This window comes from Epargyreus clarus, unplaced genomic scaffold (assembly GCF_041222505.1).
Source record: "Epargyreus clarus isolate Ecla_fem2 unplaced genomic scaffold, WU_Ecla_fem_2.2 ptg000052c, whole genome shotgun sequence".
Classification (NCBI taxonomy): Eukaryota; Metazoa; Arthropoda; class Insecta; order Lepidoptera; family Hesperiidae; genus Epargyreus; species Epargyreus clarus.
In genome coordinates this window covers 40,458-50,628 of record NW_027332247.1, presented here as the reverse complement: position 1 = coordinate 50,628, position 10,171 = coordinate 40,458, and the positions used below count along the sequence as shown (strand labels likewise).

The following is a 10,171-nucleotide window of genomic DNA, read 5'->3' as shown; positions in this document are numbered from 1 at the left end:
ATAATTAAATTAAAAAAAAAAAGAAACAGATAGTCCAGAAGGTACATTATTGGTATATATATCGTAAGAAACTAATCACAAATCATTTACTAATTTGAAAGTTATATTTATTAATTTGATGTTTAAGTTGATATTTTTTCTAATACTGTTTCTGTGTAGTGTTTGTATTTTTGTGTATGTTTTAGGTTCCCATTAAATGAAATAGGGCGACTAAAGTGGTTGGACATTACTCGCAAGGAAAGGAGGGAAGACGATTCGCATACAAATTATTGGAGTCGGACTTGCTCTGAACATACCATGGAAGATGATAACTAAATCTTACAAAACCAAAGAATCTATTCTTTATTTTGCCTGCATTCAAAAATCATACTAGTAGTTAATCATAAAACACTCTTGAATCCCTCCCTTCTCCATTCCATGCAACATACACGCAGAGACGCGCACTGAATCACGTATTTTTCCCTTAATACTAATACCATATTAAATTATATCATATACGAATTTATTTTCTCTATACCAAGCACATTATAGGTAACTCTTCAATTAATTCAGTTACCCGGGTTACCCGAACAAATCGAGGCGAAAAACGAAAACAATGTAACATTAACCTGCTCATACATGATTGAGTTTTGATTAGCTCAAAAATATAAAAAAAAAATAAAAAATAAAAAAGCCTTTTATTTTTCCTATAAACCTAGACTGTAACAGTTGCAATTATTTTGTATTTTCTTAACTCTATGTTAGTAGTAAATCTTATTATAATTGTTAATGTAAATTTTCATTTTATATTATAGGAACCCCATTGTTGGGTATAGGCCTCCTCCAATTTATGCCATTTTTCTCTGTTTGGTGCTAGTTTTATCCAGTTTGACTCAAAAATATACCTAAATAATATTTTATGTGGAATTTCAACGAAATTTTTGGATTAAAAAAAATGTAAGACATGACAATTGTAGAAGCAGTGGCGGCAAAAACTGTACAGCCAAGACCTTAATTTTTTTAAAATCCGCCACTGCATCAAGGACCGATGACAATGCAATAATTTGATAACAGTTTCCCATTATCCTTATCAGATTAAATAATTCGCCAATTTATGAATTTGTCACAGACTAAAAAATGATAGATAAATAAAAAAAAATGGTTGCCTGTAAAGTCGGTTTTACGGGCGAAGATTTTACGTGACAACGTCTTTTTCTCGGTAGAATATTTATTGATATGAATATAATTAAATTGCACAATAGGAACAAGGAATTGAATGAAAATAAGAATTGCACAAATTTTAACTATAGAAATATATTTTGTTTAGTCTCTAGTGCTGCGCGCGCGGCAGACCGATCATAGTTGAGTGGGAGAGAGACGCAAGGCATTCGGCGGGCCTCTCTCTCGTTCGGTGACTCATCGTAACGTTACCGGGCGTTACACTTTTTCATAAGTGACTCCCAGCCGCAACCTAATTTAAGACGTTGTCACGTCAAAATTAAAAAAATCGAATTAGAACACGCTTTTATTGCTAATCGAACTAAAAACCAGAAAATCAATTTTAATAACAATGGGGTGCATTTTACTGCGGTTCATAACTATTCTCTTCATTCATTCATTCATGGGCGATACCATCGTAGCGACGTTCCTGAAAAGATAAATTTACGTTACTATTTTTTTATATTTAAGCCTAACGATAAAGCAGACGTGCTACCTGTTGGAAAGTAGTCGACGTCGCCTATGGACATTTGCAACACCAGAAGAGTCTTGCATTGCCGGCTTGATAGGAAACATTTTTTGCACCTTTTTTGAAGAGTCCCATGTCATGCTCTCTATAATGTGACCCAATCGACACAGGTCGATACATTCGTGAGAATATTTTCTTTTTTTTTATAATATAGAAGTAGCAGACGAGTCCACCTGATAACCACCCATGGACATCTATAATCAACCCCAGATAGGATTAGATATTCCTACCGGAGGTCGGCCACAGGTGCCCCGCTAACCCTGAGGACTAAGCTAGGACGCCTCTGAGAAGTATGTCTTCCTTATCCGTTAAACCAGAACACAGCAGCGTTTAACACTACTGTTAATAGGCAAAAATAGGTGTGGCGGTGGTGCCGCCGGAGTCGAACCACAAAGGTTTCTACCATCTTCTTTCAACGTTATAATACTGTTGTAAGGCAGAAATAGATGTCGTGGTGGTGCCTCCGTTAAACGAGAGGGTTCATCAATCATCAAGAATCTTACCAAATTATTGTTCGTTATAACTCCATTTGTAGTCCCCAAGAAATCTCTGCTCAAGATACCAGGTTCGTGCAAAAAATTATTCTCTGGACAACACACGACTGGTGTACGACCTTTGTAAGAACATGTCTGAAAAAGTTTTTGAGATTATTCGTATTTAAGCAGAATCTTTTATTATTTAAAAATGTAATAAATTATAGTTAAGAAAACTTAAAACTACACTTGTATAGTTAATCAAAGTAAAATGTAATCTCGTATTAACTTTGAAATGCGCTTTATCTCAATAATTAACGCCATCTAGCAATGCCGTTTCTCATCAAGAACCGATGACAATACACGGTTTTAATATTTTTTTTCCCATTGACCTTATAAGGAATATCACGATCAACATCATCAGGACCCTTACCATGAGTTTTTACGTTTTGATAAATATGACTGTTTTGGTATTTGTTTACGTATTTGCCCATAAAATTTCCAATTAGCGCCCCCAGCGGATTGTATCAGAACTATAGTGACAGTAACGTAACATTAAATGTCTAAATTGACAAAATGGCGCTTTATGTTTTGTCTCTCTTTTTTGCGAACATGTGAGGCAGACAAAAATACTTGAGCACTTACTTATTGTTACGTTTACTCAGTCTGCTGAAGCAAACAGAACAGAATAATGGATTGAGTAAACGTAACGTAAAATTGTGGGATGTTTTGAAAACTCATGGTAAGGGTACAGGTATAAAAATGTTAAATTTGAATTTGAAATATTACCGGAACATGCTTCCGGTCCATCTGTAATCTTTTCACTGCATAGTCGCAAGTGTGTAGAATTTTGCAAGTACCCATTAGTCCCCTTTCATCGTCGAAGTCACAAATGTCTCCTGTAAGTGAAAATAAAAAAGTATATAATCTTACACATAAAACTCTCGTGTCACAATATTAGTTACCGTACTCCTCCGAAACGGCTTTACCGATTTTCACCAAATTTTATATGCATATTCAGTAGGTCTGAGAATCGGCTTCTATCTATTTTTCATACCCCTAAGTGATAAGGCTTGTTCACCCTTAACGTTTTTTTTATTTATATGGCAACACAACGTTTGCCGGGTCAGCTAGTATTAAATAAAGATTTTTAGTAGTACTCATTATCATCAACCCATTACTGTTCCACTGCTGGGCACGGGTCTCTCAGAATGAGGATTAGGCCATAGACCACCGCGCTGGACCAGTGCGAATTGGTAGACTTCATATACCTTTGTTAACGTTTTTTTTTAAATATCTAAGGTATGCAGGTTTCTTTCACCGTTTAAGCAAGTGATAATACGCACATATTTGAAAAATCAGGGATGCGCGCCTGGAATTTTAATATCTGACCCTTCGATGGGGAGTCAGTCAGTCAACTGGGTCATACCCTCCGGGTCTCTTGGGTACCCTCTTTGCCCGGGCAGATTCTCAGGTGGTAAATACCCCCCGGATTTTTTATATTACTCATAATAATATAATATTATTTAAAACACAATATAATAATGAAAAAATATAAAAAATATATCATCCCACATGAGTGGGTGATTCGGTACTTATGCGTCGTTACCGAGCTACGGTCGGCCTCCTGATGGTCGGAGGTCGCCAGTCCGGGGAGTACCCGCGGGAGCAAATTAGATTGAGAGGCCGAGTTTCTTAACCGCTAGGCTGTCACTGCTTTTAGTTTTAATAAGACTTGACGATATTATGGGGCATTTCACGCCAAGCGGACAGGAAAAAAAAAGTGAGGCTCTGAATTTTGTTCATATTGGGGTCAGTTATACTCTCAGTGGATAGGAATGTGAATATACAACATTATTTTTATATAACAATTATTTGTCGAGTTATGAGCTTCTAAAGAATGGTGAAAATTGAAAACATGATTTTTTAAAAGTATTTTTTCGTACATTAAAAATCTAATTAAAGTATTTAATTAAGAAGTTTTTATAGAAACTTAATTAATCTTTTTAATAGAAAAATCTATTTTGAAAAACAAATAAAAATACACGTCCAAAACCGGAAGAGAAATTTTCAAAATATTTTTTCAAAAACTTCGACCATTTTTTTTTACTTTTTTTATCCTAAAATATAGCCAAAAGTATATTTAAACTACACTAGAAGTTTTATCGTGGGATCTCCAGTAGTTAGGGAGATAGGTAGACTAATGTACATGCATGTCGCACTGAGTGTGAGGTAACGTATTGGTTTATTGTCAGCAGAATATTGAAATAATACTCTTAATAGTATAATAGATCTTATTTTATAATGTTAACTACTTTACAATGAGAATATATACTAGAAATAGTTATTTTTACAAGCTGGCCTTCGGTTATTGGAACAAAAGCATGCCACTTTTTGGTTCTTGAAATGCTTATTGCGGAATCAAATCCCATTTGCAAAAAAATCCTTTCACGTTAAAGGAACAGTAGAATATCGCTGTTTGTTTTAAATATGACTGCCCATTCGTACTAACGCAATGGAGAAATCTACTTGGAGGTATCTGTAGACTAGCACGAGTAGACGATCGTTTGAGGTTTCCTCCAAGGTCATCACAGGTCCCTTATCATGGGCTGTTACATGAAAATGTTCCCCTGCATTCGTATTAAAATCGTCTTTGTGGTGCATCTGATTCCCAAAGTTAAACCTTCATTGAAATCACGAGCAAGAATAGTCCTGACTTCTGTTGTTTATTATATAAATGGAATTGAAATAAAGCACTGCAGAACCGATGATGAATCACAACATTTTAAAAATAGTGTGGGGTGCTTTTCGACCCTGATAAATGGAGCACCCCACGCCTTTTCCACAATTATACTATTTACTGTTCCTTAATTGATTCTTAGATTGAAAATTATTTTCTACTTTTTAGTTGCTTTTATCATAAAAGCGTGTTTTTTAGTTTTTTGAACTATAATTATTTATTAATTTTTAGTATTTGTTGTTATAGCGACCACCATTATGCATCGTTTGTAAAAAAATCAAGTGTCTATCTATTACGATTTAAGAGATAAAGCCCAATGACACACGAACAGACCGCAGAGGGTTGCGTTTTAACCTTTGAGCACGGAATCCTAAAAATCATTCTACAAGAGGGCATTATAGATATGTTTCAGAACATTTGAGTTATAGGGAAATAACATTATTATTTTCTAAACTAAAAAACACGCTATAAAAGTTACGCCTATTGAAACTAAAAAGCAATAATTATTTGCAATCTAAACTTGCGATGAACGTTGCTGAAGGTGCTTGAAAAATCTCGCCTAGAAAATCGTTAATCCTGAGGATGTTGATACGCACAATGGTACAAAATTATTAAAATCGTGTATTGTCATCGGTTTTTGATAATTCTTCAAAATTTTGATTTAAACTGAACGTTCAAAGAGGATAGAAATCGGGCTCAAAGATTCTGTTACTGTTACGTACATACATACATACAAACGTACAACCCAAGCTAATAAAAGCGTGTTAAAAAGGTATGACGGTGGCGCCGGAGTTGACTGCATTTAATACTAGCCCTAACACTTACCTTCCTCAAACTCCGCGTTGACACACCAAAAAATACATATTAATAACACAATTTTCTTTATAAAAGACATCTTAAAAACAAAACAAGTGGTATTTATTGTTTATAAGACAAGTTACACTTATCCTGGTCGCCCACAAACTGGACGATGTAACTTCTGAGCTCAGACGAGTAGTCGGTTGCAGCTCATCTCTATAAATACCACCTAATGATAACATTATCATGACATCAGCGGTCTAAGGTCATCGGAGGCCCGTGGTGGAAAGTGTTTTTTTTTGTGTGTTTGTTTGTTTATATAATATAGGAGTAGTAGACGAGCATGCAGTCCACCTGATGGTAAGTGACTACTGCCGCCCATGGATATCTGTAATTAACCCCACATACGATTAGATATTCTAAATATCACAAATGACACAGACATCACAAATGTAACAGATCATAAAACTATTTTGTTCGCTGATGATACTACAGTCATAATCAAATGCAAAAATAATAATACCTATGAAGAAGAAATAAATTTAACAATTGATAAATTATCCAAATGGCTTAAAAATAATAATTTAAAAATAAACATTAATAAAACCAAAATTATTCAATTCCAAACGTATAAAAAAAGACATATTAATTTAAATATAGTTCATGACAATACTCTAATAGAAGAAGTAAAGAAAATCAAATTTCTAGGAATAATACTCGACAAAAATTGTAACTGGAGAGGGCACATTGAATATGTCTGTGATAAATTAAATAGGTTTGTGCTTGCAATAAAAAGAATACGGCTTATGGTATCGACGGAAGCAGCACTCAGTGCATACCATGGATATGTGTCTTCAGTTTTATTATACGGCCTGTTATTGTGGGGGAACTCGGTAGACATAATTAAAGCATTTCGCATTCAGAAAAAATGCGTTAGAGCCATTTGTGGTGCTTGGCATATGGATTCTTGTAGACCTTTATTTAAAAAGTATCGAATACTGCCCCTAGCATGCATGTACATTAGTGAGGTCTGTCTGTTTGTTAGGCAGCACCCACATTATTTTGAAATCCAATCTCAATATGTAAGAAGGAATGCAGACAAAAATAAATTTAGATTATTTATGCCAAAATCACGACTAGAAATATATAGAAAAAATGCTTACCTTATGGCTATAAAAATATATAACAAATTATCAGACAAATACAAAGATCTGACCTTAAACATTTTTAAGAGGAAAATTACCGAATGGCTTATGCAACACTGTTTTTATGACATAAATGAATATTTTCAATGTACAGAATAAAAATGACATGTAATAATTTAATACGACTTAACTTTTCTTAATTTTATTTTTAATGTTTTCAAAAATTTTTTTTTTTCAATTTGACATGATTGCACACCATTGTAATGGTAGAATGTACGAACTTCTATTGCTGTAACTATCTTTGTGTACTACATTCTTGCAATAAATAAATTTCATAAATTTCATAAATTCAGGGATCATGCTAATAATTGGCGCTGTCAGATAGTGTATATACATATTTTCCTTTTAAATGAGTGTTTTGTCACTACATCGACGTGTGGTATGATTATAATGTTACCCGTTTTCTAGTATTATTTCCTTTATATTCAAAAAAATACCGCACTCAAGTATGTCCAGGTACAGATTTTTTTTGCAACCTTATTACTCTCTAACGCCGCCCTCAAATCGTCAGATTATAAATTTATTGTTTTCAGCATGTAATTAAGCTACTATAGATAATACGATCTTTTTTAATAATCTGACGGACTTCCCTGGTTGAACCCAACAAATGGTTGGTTTAAGATACTCTATAGGATGTAAGATATCTCCCATATCTTAATCTGCCACGGCGGACGCGGCGGCTTGCTGGACGGTTCGAGCTCCCACTCTTGCCACCCGCAACCCCGGAAGCCCCCTTTTAGTCGCCTCTTACGACAGGCAGGGGATACCGTAGCCCTATTCTAGTCCTGGGACTCTTATATACTCTCTATTGTAATAATACTAAATTAGGTATAATAATCTATTACCTACATAATATTATTTTAGTTAGTTTCAAGGATAAGGCCGCGAAACAGGAAAATAACAGCGAAAATACATCATTTTACCTCGAATTCGACATAAATTATCAACTTAAAAGTTTGATATATAGGGTTGCTAAATGTTATTATTAAAATTAATATTCGTTATACAGGGTGTCCCGTAAGTACCACGACAAACTTGGGGAGAACATAGGTGAGGGTCTGACCTCTCTGGGAAAAAAAAATTACCCTAGTAAAAGTGTCACCGTCTTTACACTATCAATTGTTTTAGATTTTTTGAGAAATTCAGCCTTCTTCATCTTCTTTCGTTAACTGCGTGTACAAATATGGTGATGCAGTGTTTATTTTTTCTGTTAAATACTATCAGATAGTTGATCTACCATATTGAAATGTAAATTGGTTAATAGATGTAAAGGAACCATGAAAAAAATAGGGATATTTTTGGATTTTAATTTTTTTACTATTTTTCCCTCAACTTTGACTCGTCGCGGTGAAAAAAAAATGTACTGGACTATAAGTGTACATTGCATAAAAAAATATGTCCAGTTAATACAGATTTCACAAAGGTTTCACACTTACTATTTAAAGTTGAAGAAAAAAAAGTTAAGGTCGTTTTTGCATGAAAGGGACTGAAACCAACTAAAACGTAATGATCGAGTTTTAATTTAAATTACGGTTTCTACCGACTCACAACGTGTCAGGCAGTACTAAATCACATTATTACCTAGTTACACACTTAAAAATATCATTCTTCATTTGTAAAAAAACAATTAAGTAACTAACTAGCAAACAAAGTAATACTATTTATTAAGTCAATTTTTACCTACTTTGAAGTGTCGTTTCGAAGTGAAACTTCGTACATGTATGCAATTTGAATGACAATACCATAATTTGACATCTTGGAACTGATCTGACGATGGAGCCAGCAGGTGCATGGTTCATTTCTTAGTAAATCCCTCGAATTTGGGCTACATTGGTAAGAGATCTACCATCCATATCCTGGCTCCATCATCAGATCAGTTCCAAGACGCAAATTATGGTATTGTCATTTAAATTACATGCATGTACGAAGTTTCACTTCAAAACGACACTTCAAAGTAGGTAATAATTGACTTAATAAATTGTATTACTTTGTTTGCTAGTAAGTAACTTAATTGTTTTTTTACAAATGAAGAATGATATTTTTAAGTGTGTAACTAGGTAATTATGTAATTTAGTACTGTCTGACGCGTTGCGAGTCGGTAGAAACCGTAATTTAAATAAAAACTCGATCATTACGTTTTAGTTGGTTTCAGTCCCTTTCATGCAAAAACGGCCTTAACTTTTTTTCTTCAACTTTAAATAGTAAGTGTGGTACCTTTGTGAAATCTGTATTAACTGGACATATTTTTTTGCGCAATGTACACTTATAGTCCAGTACATTTTTTTTTCATCGCGATGAGTCAAAGTTGGGGGAAAAATAGTAAAAAAAATTAAAATCTAAAAATATCCCTATTTTTTTCATGGTTCCTTTACATCTTTTAACCGATTTGCATTTCAATATGGTAGACCAACTATCTGATAGTATTTAACAGAAAAAATAAATACTGCATCACCAAATTTGTACACGCAGTTAACGAAAGAAGATGAAGAGGGCTGAATTTCTCAAAAAATCTAAAACAATTGATAGTGCAAAAACGGTGACACTTTTACTAAGGTAATTTTTTTTTCCCAGAGAGATCAGACTCTCACCTATGTTCTCCTCAAGTTTGTCGTGGTACTTACGGGACACCCTGTATATAAAAATATTTTCACGCTTGCATCTAAAAATAATTTAAACATATTTTAACAGCTTTATTGATTAAATAAAACAAACGGGCATAATAAGTGTCTACTGCCGCCCATGCACATCTGTAATCTATCTTAGATAAGATTAGAGTCCTATCTAAGGTCGGCCCTATGTGTTGCTAAACCTGTGGACTGGGTTGGAACGCCTCGGTTAAGTGTCTCTTCCATACCACACCGTGCAAACCAGAGAGAGAGATGGTAGAATCCTTTGTACTCGTAGTTCGACTCCGGCGGCACCACCGCCACATCTATTTCTGCCTAACAGCAGTGCATACTTTTCCGAGGCGTTCCAGCTTAGTCCTCAGGTAGCGGCGCATCTATGGCCGACGTCAGGTAGGAATATCTAATCCTATGGGGTTGATTACAGATGTCCATGCGCAGTAATAGATTACCATCAGGTGGAATGCATGTTCGTCTGCTACTCCTTTATTATAAAAAAATCAATGTAAAAAAGTCATCATCAACGTATTACTGTCCCACTGCTGGGCACGGGTCTCTTCTAAGAATGAGACGGATTAGGCCATAGTCCACCGCGCTGGCCAAGT

The 10,171-nt window shown here is 34.6% G+C and overlaps 1 protein-coding gene across 1 annotated transcript; it reads right to left on the bottom strand.

Annotated features, from left to right (window-relative positions):
• Positions 1-1,492: 1,492 nt before the first annotated feature.
• Positions 1,493-6,124, bottom strand: LOC140757109 (uncharacterized). Its single transcript, XM_073092642.1, has 4 exons — positions 5,765-6,124; positions 2,989-3,098; positions 2,230-2,355; positions 1,493-1,627 (listed from the first exon to the last, which is right to left on the bottom strand). The coding sequence occupies exons 1-4, from the start codon at positions 5,832-5,834 to the stop codon at positions 1,595-1,597; spliced, it is 339 nt and encodes a 112-aa protein (XP_072948743.1). The 5' UTR covers positions 5,835-6,124; the 3' UTR covers positions 1,493-1,594.
• Positions 6,125-10,171: the final 4,047 nt, after the last annotated feature.